We start from the raw sequence: 17190 nt of genomic DNA, 5'->3' as shown, positions 1-17190 counted from the left end.
GATCTCCTTACAACATTCTGCGAAGCATTACTGAATGAAAAGTGTAATACCTGAGATCTTGGTTCCTTCTTTGGTCTCACCAGGAACTCCTATGCCATACTCGTTCTCACCGGTCACTCTGAAGTAGTACACTCCACCCTCCTCCAAGTCTGACACCTTGTACGTCAGCCTATGGCATGTGTCAGTCAACTGAGTCCAGCCCTTCTTACTGGCCTCACGAATATCCACTAGATAGTTTTTTACGGGTCCTCCTCCTTCGTTCTCTGGAGTGTCCCATGTCACAGTCGCTGAGTTCTTGGTCACATCCTTGACCAAGACACAAGTCGGAGGTCCAGGAGAATCCAGGACTCTGACATTGAGGGTCAATGAAGCAGTACCAGCCACACTGGACAAGGTGATTGTGTATTTTCCAGAGTCATTGCGAGTTGCTTTCTCTAAGGTGATTGAGGTGAAGGTCTCCGTGGTGTCAATGACAGCACGGACCCTTAGGTCAACATCTGGCTTGCTCCAAGTTACATTGGGGATGGGTTTGCCTCTGAAGGGCACTGTCATGGTGAACGAGCTGCCATCCTTCACAATCAGAGTTTTTCTCATGTCATTGCTAATGTCAAAAACGGGCTCTTCCTCTCGTTCCTTGGCCAGTTGTTTTTCCGACTCCGGACTGGACTCGCTGACTCCAATCTTGTTGATGGACTTGACCACAAACATGTACTCTGCACCAGGTGTCAGTCCCACCACTGTGAACTCTGTATTCTTGGTGTTCTGGACCCCGACTGTCCATTCGTCATCCAAAGTATTTCTGTATTCCACTCTGTAACCGGTCACAGGTGCACCACCATCAAATAGAGGTTTGTTCCATGACAGGGTGATGGTGGTCTTTGTCGAGTCAATTATCTTAGGCTTAGCGGGTGGTGAAGGCAAGAACTGGGGATCTTCCGCCTTGGTGAGTGGACAGGCAATGCTGGGAGCGCTGAGGCCGGCAGCATTCTCTGCGAACACTCTGTATTCATACTCACAGCCGTCCCGAAGGTGTGACGCTTTGACTCTGAGGTCATAAACCGCTTTCTTGTTAACACGGCACCAGCGAAGGCCGGTCTTCTCTCTCTTTTCGATGACATAGCCAGAGATGCTGCTTCCACCATCAAAGACTGGTCTTTCCCAGCAGATGGTCATTGCCTCGCTCGTAACAGAGGTAACCTGGACGTTAGTGGGAGCAGCGGGTACTGTGAATGGATCGATGGCCTTTGTTGGCTCACTTTCAAGGGCCTCGCCGTCCCCGTATTTGTTGACTCCTCTAACTCTGAAAATGTACTCATTTCCTTTGAGCAGCTTGGTGACTTTGCAGGTGGTGGCCTTCATGTCACCGTGGACAAGAGTCCACGCCAGTCGGCTAGTCTCCCGTTTTTCGACAATGTAATGCATAATATCAGCCCCACCATTCTCCCGGGGAGGTCCCCAGGTCAAGGTGCATTTTTCTGCTGTCAGGCCAGACACAGCCAGGGGTCCCGAAGAAGGTCCAGGCCTATCCAGAACCTTGCAGTTGATAGCCACAGACCTGGTTCCTGCCACATTGTGCAGAGTCAGGACATACTGGCCAGAGTCCCTCCTGATAGCATCTCTTACAACCAGGGTAGTTGTGAAGTTGGTGGTGCTGATTTCACACCTAGCCTTGGCCTCGATCTCCTTTCCATCTTTAGACCACGACACCACAGGGAGTGGTCGCCCAGTTGTTTCAGCATCAATTTGAATAATTTCTCCTGCTTTAATGACAACCACCTGTCTGAACTTTTCTTCCAAGATGATTGTGGGTGGATCTACATCATCCTTGACTGTTACAGGTCCAGTACTCTCAGAAGGAACACTTAACATTTCAACAGAATTCTTAGTGATAACATGGAAGTCATACTGGACGTCTTCAGTGAGGCCTGTGACATCGAAGTAAGTGTCCTGGAGGTTGGTGAAGTTACACTTCAGCCAGCGGCCATTTGGAACCTCTTTGCGTTCAACAATGTAGCCGGTAATCTTCGTTCCACCATCATGTTCTGGCGTCTCCCAGAAGAGTGAGACCGAGGTCCTAGTGATGTTGGTGACTCTAAGGTTGCGAGGAGGTTCACATGGATCCCTTGCGGCCACTGGCTCACTGGCTTTAGAGCCTGGACCAATCCCAGCGATGTTCTCTGCATAGACTCTAAATTGATAGAGCAAGCCTTCATCAATGCCAGTCATCTTAAACTGGCTCTCAGCCAGAAGACCTCTGTTCACCTTAGTCCAAAGGATGCTGCTTTGGTCTTTGCATTCAATGTGATAACCAATAACGGGGCTTCCGCCATCCCTGGTTGGACAGTCCCAAACAACAAGCATGCCAGTCTTGTTGGCATGAGAAACACGAATGTTGACTGGAGAGCCCGGAGGCTCGAATGGATACTGAGCAACAACAGGAGCAGAATCAACAGCATGACTCTTCCCATATCGGTTTTCAGCTGCAATACGGAACTGGTACTCTGTTCCCTGAGTGAGACGGGACACTTTAATTGAGGTTCTGGCAACTGTGGCAGACACAATCTGCCAATTGATTGTGGTCGTGTCTCTCTTTTCCACCACATAATTATTAATCTGGCATCCGCCGTCATAGGTTGGAGCATCCCAAGACAGAGAGATGAAGTCAGCGCTCACCTCATCCAGTTTAATGTTACTGGGCGGGCCCGGTTTGTCCAGGATGATAACTGAGATTTCACCTGTCGTGGTGCCCACTGCGCTAGTAAGGGTGATCTCATACTTTCCTACGTCCTCCCTGGTGGCATCCTTGATGAAGATTTTAGATGAGGTCTTGGAGGTGAGAACATTGACTCGAGTCGTCTGCTTCAGCACCTCGCCATCCTTCTTCCAGGACACGTCAGGCTGCGGTCTGCCTTTGAAGGGAATGTCAATCTTCAGGTCATCTCCTGCTTTAACACTGTACGTATTGAACAGCAGGTTGACGATGGGTTGCACCGTGATATCCTTTACAATCACGGGGTCAGCTAGAGGTTTGGGGTCACTCCTACCCTTGTCATTCACTGCGATAACCCTGAAAAAGTACTCTTCATCTGTTGTGAGACCTCCAATTGTGGCCTCCAGTGCTTTAACTTCACTGCACAAACTCCATTTTTCATCTCCGTAGGGCTGCATCTCCACACTGTAGCCTGTAATCTTGCTGCCACCATCATGGTCAGGTTTCTCCCAGGACAGTGTGACAGTGTGACGAGTCACGTCCACCAGCTGAACTCTACCAGGAGGCAAAGGAGCCTCAGAAACTTTGACTTGTTCCGTGGAGGCAGGCAGACCCACACCAAGTTCATTTACTGCCAGCACACGGAAGTAATACCGTCTTCCCTCCTCCAGATCAGAGATCATATAAGAGTTCCTCACACAATTAGTACTGACACTGGTGAATGCCATCCTCTTCTGCTCTCTCTTCTCCACAATGTAGTGAGATATCTTGGCCCCGCCGTCAATGAGAGGAGGCTCCCAGGCGAGAGAAACCGAATTTCTTTTCACATCTTTCACTTCGAGGTTCGTCGGGGCACTAGGCGAGTCTAGAACTCGGACGTTAATGAAGGCCGATTTTGAGCCACTCATGTTCTCCAGTGTCAGTATATATTTGCCGGTATCAAATCGGTCGACATTCTCAATCACTAACATGGTGTAGGAGCTTGTCACCTCAATCTGGGCACGCTCATTCAGAGTGCCATCTGCCTTTGACCACCTGACCTCAGGCTCAGGCTTCCCGCGGATTGTGACAAACAGACGCAAGGAGGCTGTGGCCCGAACGTTGACCATCTTTCTTAGATCACAGTCAAGTTCAATTTCAGGAGCTTCCACCTTCTCAGCCGCGATCACGCAGCCAGGCAGGTCTACATGCTCGCCCACACCCTCGCAGTTAACGGCGCAGATCCGGAAATTGTACTCTGCATTCTCCTTCAGATTTTTCACGGTGTAGTTCGTAGCCTGCACACCTGTGTATGGGGTGCAAATGACCCATTCATCCAGTGCAGCCTCCTTCATTTCAACAATGTAACCGTTGACGGGCGCTCCGCCGTCATATATAGGCCTAGTCCAGGTCAAGGAGACAGTTGTGCTGGAATGGTCAATGACCTTGGGGTTGTTTGGAGGTCCTGGTGTGTAAATCGCATCACATGCCTTGATGTACTGAGTTGGTGCACTGGGTGTGCCCATGCCAGCTGCATTTTCAGCAGAAACCCGGAATTCATAAGAATGGCCCTCGATGAGACCAGTGCATCGGAACCTCAGGTCAGTTAGCCTCTTCTTGTTGCATTTGCTCCATCGGATGCCAACCTTGTCGCGTTTTTCAAGGATATAGCCTTCAATCTCAGCTCCCCCGTTGCTTTCTGGCCTTTCCCAGGTGAGCACGATGGAGTCTCTGGTGATTGCACCGGCCTCTGGCATGGAGGGAGCACTTGGGGTGGTGAATGGATTGCGTGCAACAACTGGCTCAGACTCTAGCGGCTCACCAACACCATATTTGTTGACAGCCGTGACTCTGAAGATGTACTCATTTCCGGGCAGCAGTTTGGTGACTTTGTAGCTGATCGCTTGAATCTTGGGCTCCACCATAGTCCACGACAACCGGCTGGTCTCTCTTTTCTCAATGATATAGTGTAAAATACCTGCTCCACCGTCCTGCGAGGGATGGTTCCAATGCAGATAACACTTTTCAGCCGTGACACCTTTGATTTCTAGTGGCCCATCCGGAGGGCCGGGTCTATCCAGAACCTTAACGTTAACTGGGATCATCTTGACTCCTCCAACATTAACTAGTTTGAGAACAAAATGTCCACCGTCCGTTCGGATGCAGTCCTTCACTGTCAAGACGGTGCGTGTGAGTGTGGTCTTTATCTCCATTCTTGGCGTAGTCTTGTCAATCTCCTTTCCATCCTTCAACCAGATGACCTCAGGCAGAGGCTTGCCGGTGTAGTCGGCATCAATGACGAAAGTCTCACCAGCATGAACAACAGTTAGATCCTTGAATTTGGAATCCATGGTTGCTTCTGGGGCCTCAATTTCGTCTTTGGCAGTTATTTCTCCTGTGCTTGGAGAGGGATGGCTTGATATGCCAGCTGCGTTTTTGGCGACAACTCTGAACTCATAAATGCAGTCCTCAGTGAGACCAGTGAGGGTGAACTGGGTTTCAAGGATGTTGGTAAAGCTGGCCTTCATCCAGCGGGTATCAGGGTGTTTCCTCCTTTCAATCAAATAGCCGGTAATAACGCTGCCTCCGTCATACGGGGGTGTGGTCCACCGGAGTGTTACATGGTTCCGTGTTATTTCAATTGCCTCGGGAGTACCAGGTGGGTCGCAGGGATCCCGAGCCACTGTGCTTTCTGAGATCTTGCTAACCGGACTCAGTCCTGCAATGTTTTCTGCATACACCCTGAATTCATACTCAATGCCCTCCTCCAGTTCTGTGGTCTTGAAATGTGCATCGGGGATGAGAAGCTTACTGAGTTGAGTCCACAAGAGGCTGTTCCTCTCCTTCCTTTCCAGATGGTAACCAAGAATGGGACTGCCACCATTGCTTACTGGGGGCTTCCACTCAACAACCATGCTGTCCTTGGTTGCAGCAGTTACAGTGGGTGTCACTGGCGCATCAGGCACATTGAATGGATAGTGAGCAATGACTTGGGGTGAGACAATAGCAGAACTCTTTCCATATCTGTTCTCAGCAGACACTCTGAACTGATATTCCATACCAGTCTTCAGGTTGCTGACCTTGATGGTTGTCCTGGCTATGGTCGCAGACACAATCTGCCAAGCTGTTGTGGTAGTGTCTCTCTTCTCCACAATGTAGTTGTTAATCTGACAGCCGCCAGTATACATTGGTGGTTCCCAGGAGAGCGTCATATAATTGGAGCTCACTTCTTCAATCTTCACAGGACCTGTGGGCGGGCCCGGTTTATCAAGAATGATAACTGTAATCTCTTCAGTTGCAGTTCCGATGTTGCTGGTGGCTGTGACGATATATTTTCCTGAATCTTCACGCTTGGCATCCTTGATGCACAGCTTTGTAGATGTGGGTGTATCACATACATTTAACCTAGTTGTCTCTTTAAGAGCCTGTCCTTCTTTCTTCCACTCCACTTTTGGGATCGGACGCCCAATCACAGGAATCTCAATCTTCAAATCTTCACCAGTTTGCAAACTGTAAGTGTTGTAGCTCATCCTGAATCCGGGAATCATAGTCAAATCCTTGGCTATGACCGGTGCAGCGAGAGGCCTCGGGTCACTCTTACCTTTGTCATTGAAGGCAGAGACTCTGAAAAGATATTCATGTCCAGCACTGAGGCCTGTGACAGTGCCTTCACAGGTCTTGGTTGTGGTGACCACCACCCATTCCTCTGAGTCCATAGTTTTCATTTCAATATAGTAGCCGATAATCCTGCTGCCTCCGTCGTGGACCGGTTTCTCCCATGACAGTGAGGCAGTTGTTTTACTAACTTCGGTTACAATGACTTTACCTACGGACAAAGGAGGCTCAGAGGCCTTAACCGAGTCTGTTGTCTCTGCTGGCAGTCCTACACCAAACTCATTCTCGGCAAGGACTCGGAAGTAGTAGATACTTCCCTCTGTGAGGCCAGTAACTCGGTAGCTGGTCTTTGTGCACTTGTTGTCAATATTAGCGTAAACCTTCCTGTTGGACTCGCGCTTTTCAACCAGGTAATTTTTTATTCTTGCACCACCGTCAATAAGAGGGGGCTCCCAACTCAGGGTGACACTTTCCCGTTTAATGTCTTTGACGGTGAGGTTTACGGGCGCTCCTGGAGTGTCCAGAACTTTGACAGAAACAAATGCAGATTTAGTGCCAGCGCTGTTTTGGAGATTAAGGATGTATTTTCCGGCATCATGTCTGTCACAGATGTCAATGGAGAGCTGTGTGTAGTCTTCACCAGTCTCAAGTTGAACTTTACTGGGCAGTTCACCGTCCTCCTTGGCCCAGCTAATTTCTGGCGTGGGACGACCCTTAAATAGAATGCCAATTCTCATTGGAGCACCCGCACGGACAACAATTCCCTTTCGGAGTTCTGCATCCAGAATCATATCTGGGGCATTCATTTTAGCCACAGGCGTAACCATGCCCTGAACTTCGGTTGGCTCCCCAATGCCCTGCTTGTTGATGGCACAGACGCGCACTTTGTATTCCTGGTGCTCAATCAACTTGGTAATGGTAAACTTGGTGGCATTTACTCCAGAGGGTGGCGTGCAAATCGTCCACTCCTCCTCATCAGCCTTTGTGATTTCAACAGCGTAACCTTGAATCTCACAGCCACCGTCATATATGGGCCTGTGCCATGCCAGACTTATGGAGTCCATGGTGGTGTCTGTCACATGAACAGTTGTGGGGCTGCCAGGCTCAAAAGTGGGGTCGCATGCCTTCAGGTAAGGTGTGGCCGGACCTGGCTGACCCACGCCAGCTGCATTCTCAGCAGAAACCCTGAACTCATATTCATGGTCCTCAGTTAGTCCTGTCACCCGGAAACGCAAGTCTGTTACCCTGCGTTTGTTGCATTTGGTCCACCTTATGCCAGCCCGGTCTCTCTTTTCCACAATGTAGCCAACAATCTCACTGCCTCCATTTGTCTCGGGGCGATTCCAGCAGACAGTCATGGAGTCCCTGGTAATGTTGGTGATCTCAATCTCCTGAGGTGTGCCAGGGGGGACGAATGGATTCCTCATGATAACTGGTGCTGACTCCAGAGGCTCACCCTCGCCATATTTGTTGACTGCCATAACTCTGAAGATGTATTCGTTACCCTTCAAGAGTTTTGTGACCTTGAACATGGTAGCGCCACAGTCACTAGAGACCACAGTCCAAGCCAGGCGGCTTGTCTCTCTCTTTTGGATGATGTAGTGAGAAATGCCACTGCCTCCATCGTGCCTTGGTGGAAGCCACGACAGGGAGCACTTCTCCTCAGTGACATTGCTGACAGTAAGTGGTCCCTCTGATGGACCTGGTCTGTCCAGGACCTTCACACTGAATGGGATAGTCTTGCTGCCTGCCACGTTGGTCAGTACCAGTGTGTACTGCCCGCCATCCACTCTGATGGCATCCTTTACAACAAGAAGAGCCTTAAAGTCTATATTTTTTGTCTCAGCTCTGGCAGAGTTTTCCACTTCAACATCGCCCTTAAACCACTGAGCCATGGGAATGGGCTTTCCGTCCACTTTGGCCTCCAGATTGAATGTGTCCCCAGCATTGATGACAAGGGTTTGGTTATACAGGGCATCTGTCTCACACGTGGGTGGGTCAACTTCATCTATTGCTGTGATGGATCCAGTGCACTCGGAGGGCTTGCTGACAGCACCGGCTGCATTTCTTGCAATGACTCTAAAGTCATATTTGCTGTTTTCTGTCAAGCCGATCACTGTAAATTCAAGGTCCAAAACGTTTGCAAAGCTGGCCTTCATCCACTTTCCTTCAGGAAGATCACGCTTCTCCACAACATAACCAGTAATCGAACTTCCGCCGTTGTACTGTGGGGCCGTCCACCTGAGTTTCACCGAGTGTCTGGTCACGATCAGTGGCACCGGACAGCCAGGAGGATCACATGGATCGCGGGCCACATAGACCTCTGAGACTTTACTGCACTTTCCAATGCCAACAATGTTCTCTGCATAGACTCTGTATTCATATTCAATTCCTTCCTCCAGAGGAGTGGATTTGAACCTGCAGTCTTGGATGAGTGTCTTGTTAATCTTGGTCCAAAGGATGCTGTTCTTCTCTTTCCTTTCAAGATGATAGCCCAAGATAGCACTGCCTCCGTCAGATGGAGGTTTATGCCACTCCACTACCATGTAGTCTTTAGAGTATGAAGATACAAAAGGTGTACCCGGTGGCCCAGGTTCTTGGAATGGATACTGTGCCACAACCGGGTCAGAATCAATGGCATAACTTTTGCCGTATCTGTTCTCAGCGTAGATTCTGAATTGATATTCAGCGCCGGTCTTCAGATTGCCCACTTTGAGTGTTGATCTTGCCACAGTGGCAGACACCACTACCCAGTTTGTGGTGGTCGTATCTCGTTTCTCGACAACATAGTTGGATATTTGGCAGCCACCTGTATAAGTAGGAGGTTCCCATGCAAGTGTGATGCTCTCGGCACTGACATCCTCTAACTTGACAGGTCCTGTAGGTGGTCCGGGCTTATCTAACGTGATAACCTCAACAGTGGCTTCCTTAGATCCTAGATCATTGGCTACAGTAATACTGTACATGCCTCCGTCCTCTCTGGTGGCATCCTTTATAGTAACTGTGGTTTGACGTGCTGAATCTGTGACATTGACTCTGGTGGTCTGCTTGAGGGCAGCTCCGTCCTTGGACCAAGAGATGGTCGGCTTTGGATGGCCTGCGATTGGCACTTCGATCTTGAGGTCATATCCCACTTGGACACTGTAGCTGCTCATTTTAGGTCTAACAGCAGGCTCAATCACAAGGTCCTTTGCGACCACCAAATGAGCCAGTTGCCTGGGGTCGCTCCTGCCCTTGTCGTTGACAGCCAACACTCTGAACTGATACTCTTCTCCCTTGAGCAGGTTACTCACCAGGGCCTCGGTTGCCTTCACACTAGCACAAACCGACCAGGATTCGCTGTCTATAGGAGCCAGTTCGACTTCATAGTGGCTTATCCTACTACCGCCATCATGTACAGGCTTCTCCCAAGTCAGGGTGACAGTACTATGTGTAACATCAACAACGCTGACTTTACCAGGGGGCTGCGGCTTCTCAGATATCTTAATTGGTTCAATGGTTTTAACAGGCAGACCGACACCGTACTCATTCTCAGCTAGCACTCTAAAGAAAAATATTCCACCCTCTGGGAGAGGTTCTACCTTCCATGTCATCTTATTGCAGATGGTGATGGAAGAGTAAACCTTCCTAGTGCTCTCCCGCTTCTCCACGATGTACTGCTTAATCTTTGAGCCGCCATCCAGAAGCGGAGGCTCCCATGTGAGTGTGACAGAATTCTTGGTAATCTCCTTGACAAAGAGGTTATTTGGAGGGCTTGGGGTGTCCAGGACTCTGACGCTGATGAAGACAGACTTGACTCCGCTGGCATTCTCGGCAGTAAGTGTGTATTTGCCGCTATCAAATCGGTCCACGTTCTCAATCACAAGTGACGCGTAGCTACCTGTGTTATCAATTTGGGCCGTCTCCTTAAGCTCCCCATCAGCCTTGCCCCATTTTACCTCAGGGGCTGGACGACCGCTTACAGGAACAAAGAGCCTGAGGGTGCTTGCCGCTCTAATATTGATCATTTTCCTCAAACTGGCATCCAGGTCCAGATCTGGTGCTTCGAGCTTCTCTTCCAAAGTGATTTTTCCTGGACAATCAGCGTGCTCACCAACACCGATTTTGTTGATGGCACACACTCTGAACTGATACTCGTGCTTCTCCAAGAGCTTTGTCACGGTAAACCGTGTGTCTGTGATTCCAGAGGAAGGAGTGCACATGAACCACTCATCTGACACAGTATTGCATGCCTCAACAATGTAGGCCTGAATCTCACAGCCACCATCATAGATGGGTTTACCCCAGGTCAAGGAAACGGTAGACCTTGATGAGTCCACCACCTTGGGATTGTTTGGCGGGCCTGGTTTGAAGATAGGATCCAAAGCTTTGAAATATGTTGTTGGGGGACTGGGTGTTCCCACACCGGCAGCATTCTCGGCAGAGACCCTAAATTCGTAGCTGTGGTTTTCTAGGAGCCCGGTAACTCTGAAACGGAGCTCGCTCACGGTACGCTTGTTGCACCTGGTCCATCTAACACCGTCCTTGTCACGTTTCTCCACAACATAGCCTTGGATGGCACTGCCACCATCGTTACTTGGTCGCTCCCAGGTCACTACCATGGAGTCTTTAGTAATTGTGGAGACCTCTACCTCTGTTGGTGGGTTGGGAGTAACAAATGGATTTCTGGCAATCATTGGCTCAGATTCCAGAGGCTCACCGACTCCATATTTGTTCACTGGAATCACTCTAAAGATGTACTCATTCCCAGGAAGAAACTTGGTGATCTTCAAGTTCAGGGTCTGAACTTTCTGTTCAACTACCGTCCAAACCAGTCGGCTCGTCTCTCTCCTTTCAACAATGTAATAGGAAACATCACTACCTCCATCCTGCAAAGGTGGTTTCCAGGAAATTGAGCATTTCTCACTCGTGACACCGTAGATTGAAATGGGGCCCTCAGGCGGACCAGGCCTGTCCAGAACTTTGACATTAATGTTCACAGATTTCTCTCCGCCGACATTCTTCACCAGCAAAGTATACTGGCCTCCATCAACACGAATTGCTTCTTTGACAACAATACAGGCCAAAAAGTCCGTGTTCTTGACTTCCAGGCGTGCTGCTTCACTCATGACTTGGCCCTCCTTCAGCCAGTGTACCATGGGAACAGGTTTGCCGAAGATAGCTGCCTCAAGCCTGAATGACTCTCCAGCATTCACAACCACAGCCTGGGAGTACTTGGCATCAAGGTCAATTTGGGGTGGATCCACCTCATCCTTGGCAGTGATAGCTCCAGTAGAATCAGAGGGTTGACTGCTGACACCCGCTGCATTTTTGGCAGTGACACGGAACTCATAAATCTGGTCTTCAGTGAGACCCGTGACAACAAAGGAGGTATCAATGATGTTGGTGAAACTGGCCTTCATCCAGCGCCCGGCTCCTTCCTTCTTCTCCACCACATACCCGATGATTTTTATGCCACCATCATACTCAGGTTTGGACCATCGGAGGGTCACCTGGTTTCTTGTTACAATGACAGCCTCAGGCTTTCCTGGTCTGTCACAAGGGTCTCTGGCTACCTGCAATTCACTCACGATACTGGGTTTGCTTATGCCGACAATGTTTTCAGCGTAAACTCTGAACTCATATTCGATACCTTCTTCCAGGCCAACCACTTTGAATCGGGAGTCTGGGATAAGCTGTTTGTTCTGCTTCACCCACAAAATGCTGTTTTTCTCTTTGAGCTCAAGATGGTAGCCCAGGATTTTGCTTCCACCATCACTGCTGGGTTTATCCCATACGACCAGCATGGTCTCCTTGGTGGCTGACTGTACAATGACCGAACGCGGTGAAGCGGGAACCTCGAATGGATACTGAGCCACAATACTTTCAGAGAGCAGCGCTGAGGACTTGCCATATCGATTCTCTGCAGCAATCCTGAATTGGTACTCACAACCTGTCTTCAGACGTACAGCTTTTACAGTGGTTCTAGCCACTGTGGCTGACACGATCTGCCAGTTAGTGGTTGACGTGTCTCTCTTCTCAACAACGTAATTGTTGATGCTACAGCCACCATCGTACTCCGGGGGATTCCAGGACAAGACCAGACTGTCTGCAGTGACTTCATCCAGCTTGACTGGGCCAGTTGGAGGGCCTGGCTTGTCTAGGACCATCACGCTTATCTCCGTAGTTGCCTCTCCAGCCGTGTTAATCAGTTTGATGGAATATGTACCCACATCATCTCTGCAGGCCTCCTTAATGACCAAGAGAAGGTTCTCGTCTGTGCTTTCAGCGTTAACTCTAGTTGTCTCCTTGAGGGTGACGCCGTCTTTGAACCAGGTTGCTGTCGCTTTGGGACAGGCAGCATAAGGTACGTCGATCTTCAGATCATCTCCTGCTAGCACACTAAACGTGCTGAAAGCCAATTTGAAAGTTGGCAGGATAACCAGATCTTTGGCCACCACGGGCATGCTAAGAGCACGTGGCTCACTAACGCCCTTTTCATTGGTGGCCGAGATACGGAACATGTACTCCTCTCCCTGTGTTAAACCAGTTACAAAAGCCTCGTTGGTCTTGACTGCCATGACCTGGGTCCACTTTTCACTTTCTCTACCCTGCATTTCAACAATGTAGCTGGTGATTCTGCTTCCACCATCATGGTCGGGCTTCTCCCAGGTGAGAGTGACACTGGTGCCAGTCACCTCACGGAGGGACACCTTTCCTGGAGGCAGGGGCCTCTCTGACACCTTAACGGGGTCAAACGTTTCCACTGGGAGGCCGATGCCATATTCGTTCTCAGCCAGGATTCTGAAGAAGTACATCTTTCCTTCTTCTAGTTCTCCAACTTTCCAGCTGGATTTGTGGCAGTTGGCACAGACAGTGGAGTAGGCCTTTCTGGTTGACTCACGCTTCTCCACAATGTAATTACGGACTCTGGAGCCACCATCAATTAAAGGTGCATCCCAAATGAGCGAGACTGAATCTTTGGTAACCTCCTTGATGATCAGGTTCTGAGGTGCTCCGGGCGTGTCTAGTACCCTGATGTTAACAAAGGCCGTCTTAGTTCCAGAGGCATTCTCCACAGTGACCATGTATTTACCGCCATCAAACCTGTCGACATTTTCAACTTGAAGAGTGGTGAATGACGATGTGACTTCAATGTTAGCTTTGTCCAGGGACTCTCCGTGCTCTCTTGACCATTTGACGTCCGGTGCCGGTCTGCCTTTAATGGGTACAAAGAGTCTGAGTGTGCCACAGGCTCTGATGCAGACGACCTTACGGAGATCTGCTCCAAGTTCGATTTCAGGGGGTAGTAACCTGTCTTCAGCTTTTGGGGTTCCTGGGACAGCAGCAGGCTCTCCCACACCTTCGCAGTTGGTGGCACAGATGTTGATTTTGTAATCTTGGTTCTCTTTCAGGCCAGTGATAGTGAATGAGGTAGCTGTCCATCCCTTCTTAGGAGTGCAAATTGTCCATTCATCCTCTTCGGGCAGGCAGGTCTCCACAATATAGCCAGTGATTTCAGAGCCACCATCATAGACAGGCTTATTCCAAGCAAGGGTGATGGAAGACTTGGTTGTGTCTAGAACTCTGGGGTTCCCTGGAGGTCCAGGCTGGAAGATTGTGTCCATGGCTTTGTAGAACGGACTTGAGGGACTTGGCTGGCTCAGTCCAGCATTGTTCTCTGCAAAAACTCTGAATTCATACTCGTGGCCCGGTGTGAGGCCAGTGGCCTTGAATCGAAGGTCGGTTACAGTCCTTCTGTTGCACTTGACCCAGCGCAGTCCAGTCTTATCCCTTCTCTCGATAATGTAAGTGTTGAGTCTGCTACCCCCATCATGTTCAGGGCGCTCCCAGCAGACCACCATTGAGTTCTTGGTGATGGTCGTAACTTCAGGCTGTGTGGGCGGGTCACTGGGAATGTAGGGATTGGCACAGATGACAGGCTGGGACTCCAGCGGCTCGCCAATGCCATACTTATTCACGGCCATTACTCTGAAGACATACTCATTGCCTTTAAGAAGCTTCGTGACCTTGAACCTGTTTGCTTGGAGATCCGTGGCCACGTTTGTCCAGGCCAACCTGCTGGTTTCACGCTTCTGAATGATGAAGTATTCAATCTTGGCTCCACCATCGTGTGTTGGATGCAGCCAGTTGAGGACGCATTTCTCAGCAGCAATGTCTGTAACCGTTAAGGAATCGGGTGGTCCGGGTCTATCGAGGACCTTGACGTTGAATATGAATTTAGCAAAGCCGCCAGGGTTACTGGCAGTCAGGGTGATTGCGCCGCCATCTCTTCTCAAAGAGTCTTTGTTGATCAGAGTTGTGTGGAAAGCAGACATCTTGATTTCCAACTTGCCGGTATCTTCAAGCTCCTTCCCGTCCTTGGTCCACACAAGTGAGGGAATGGGCCGACCCGTCACATTGGCCTCCAGTGTAAACATCTCTCCGGCCATGACGACAACATTGCTACTGTAAAGGGAGTCAATGTTGAGCCGGGGCTCTTCGATGTCATCCCTGCATGTGATGGCTTCTGAGGGCTGAGAAGGTGCACTCACTGCGCCTGCCGAGTTGCGAGCCAACACACGGAATTCATAAACAGTGTCTTCGATCAGACCGCTGACTGTGTAGACCGTCTCGAGGATGTTGTTGAAGTTGGCTTTGAGCCACCGCCCGTTTGGCAATTCTCTCCTCTCCACAGTGTATCCGGTGATGGAAAATCCTCCGTCTGCCTCTGGTTTGGTCCATGACACAGTCACCTCATGTCTGGTGATGTTCAGTGCCAAAGGTCTACCTGGTGGGTCTACTGGGTCCAAAGCATACAACGGGTCAGAGGGTTTGCTGGGTTTGCTGAGACCAGCCAAGTTTTCAGCAATAACACGGTGCTCATATTCAATTCCGTCAACCAGGCCAGTTGATTTGAAGATATTTCCTACCACAAGAGCTTTGCTGATCCTCTGCCACAGAATGCTGTTCCTCTCTTTTCGTTCCACATGGTAACCCAGGATGGCACTGCCTCCATCCGAGGATGGTTCATTCCAACTGAGAGTCATTGCATCCTTATTGAAGGATGTGACTGCAGGGGGCCCTGGCTGGCCTGGGACATCAAACGGATAGGTAGCCACCACTGGCTCAGAGACGATGGATGGTCCGATGCCGTATCGATTCTGGGCCTTGACACGGAACTGATATCCAGTTCCAGTGATAAGCCGGGCTGCCTTGAATGTGGTACGTATGACAGTGGCTGCTAACTCCACCCAGGAAGTACCAGTGGTCTCACGCATTTCAACAATATAATTGTTGATGGGAACACCCCCATCATTCTCTGGGGCCTCCCAGGACATAAGGATATAATCGGACGAGACCTCTTCCATCTTAATGGGACCAGTGGGTGGACCTGGAATATCATGGACTAATACTGTGATTATTTCGGTCACTGTGCCTAGCATGTTCTTTCCTGTCATTGAATACTGTCCTCCATCAGCCCTTTTGATCTCGCCAATGTTGAGGATGGTTGATGTTGCTGTAGCTTCTGTGTTAATTCTTTGTGTCTCTTTTAGAATCGTGTCTCCTTTTTTCCAAGAAACAACAGGTCTGGGTTTTCCAAGTACTGGAATCTCCATCTTAACACGGTCCCCAGCCTTGGCAATGACCGTCTTCTGGTAGACTCCACGTAGGTCAAATGACGGGCTTGATGTTTGCTCTTTGATAATTGCCGGTCTGCTCTCACATGGATCGCTTCGACCCGAAGCATTAACTGCCATGATGCGGAAAGTATATTCTGCACCCTCTATCAGATTTGTCACAGTGTAGTCCAGAGCCTTGATGGCAGAAACATGGAGCCAGTGCTCAGTGTCCTTCTTCTGGGCCTCAATGACATAACCTGTAATCAAGCTACCGCCATCATGAAGAGGCTTGGTCCACACCAAGCTGGCGCTGTCAGCTGTAACATCAGTGATGTACAGGTTTTCTGGTGGTGAAGGGGCCTGAGATGCCCTGATTGGTTCGGGGGTTTCAGCAGGCTCGCCGATGCCCAGGTCATTCTCAGCAGAGATTCGAAAGTAGTAGTAAGCTCCCTCCTCCAGATCAGAGATTTTGAAAGAGCACTTCTGCCACGTAGTGCTCAGGACAGTGTAGGCCTTCTTTGTGGCCTCTCTCTTTTCAATAATGTAGTTGTGAATCTTGGAGCCACCGTCAATGATGGGGATCTCCCACTGAAGGGTTATGCTTGTTTTAGCGATCTCTCTGGGTTTGAGATTAACTGGCGGCCCTGGCGTGTCCAGAACCTTCACATTTACGAAGCCTGTCTTCTTTCCGGCGACGTTCGCCAGGCAGAGGTTGTACTTTCCGGCATCATATCTGGTGCAGTCAGGAATGACCAGCAGTGTGTAGGACTCGGTAGTGTCAATATGTGCACGCATTTTCAGATTGACATCATCTTTGCTCCAGGTGACATCTGGAACAGGACGGCCTCGGATGGGAACAAACATACGGATTGAAGTACGAGCCCTGACTACCAGGGATTTCCGGAGTTCGGCGTCCAGCTCAAAGTCTGGAACAGACTCCTGGTCCACAAGTTCGGTTACTTTTTCAACCTCTGCAGGTTCACCAATTCCTTCAGAGTTCACAGCTCGGACTCTGAAATGGTATCTGCCTCCCTTCTGCAGTTTTCCGATAACATATACGGTAGCCTTCAGGTGGTACTCTGTTTCTGTCTCCCAGTCGTCATGCCCTTCCTTTTTATATTCCACAATGTATCCATCCACTTCCAGACCACCATCATAGTGGGGTCGTCCCCAGGTAAAGGTGGCAGACATTTTAGTGGTATCTGTAACTCTAGGATTGGAAGGAGGACCTGGTGGATCTGATGAACAAGGAAAAGAACTTTGTTAAAAAACAGCAATATTTTG

At 49.7% G+C, this 17190-nt stretch overlaps 1 protein-coding gene across 9 annotated transcripts in view; it reads right to left on the bottom strand.

Moving 5' to 3' along the window:
- ttn.2 (titin, tandem duplicate 2) overlaps window positions 1-17190 on the bottom strand; it is a 258645-nt gene that overhangs the window by 33071 nt on the left and 208384 nt on the right. For all 9 annotated transcript variants that reach the window (XM_061791839.1, XM_061791840.1, XM_061791846.1 and 6 more), the window contains one exon: window positions 51-17144. In XM_061791839.1, coding sequence (XP_061647823.1) covers window positions 51-17144 — 17094 coding nt within the window. The remainder of the gene's footprint in view (window positions 1-50; window positions 17145-17190) is intronic.

This window comes from Phyllopteryx taeniolatus, chromosome 12 (genome assembly GCF_024500385.1).
Source record: "Phyllopteryx taeniolatus isolate TA_2022b chromosome 12, UOR_Ptae_1.2, whole genome shotgun sequence".
Taxonomy (NCBI): Eukaryota; Metazoa; Chordata; class Actinopteri; order Syngnathiformes; family Syngnathidae; genus Phyllopteryx; species Phyllopteryx taeniolatus.
Note: the sequence above shows the minus strand (reverse complement) of the source record. Positions and strands in the feature narration are given on the sequence as shown.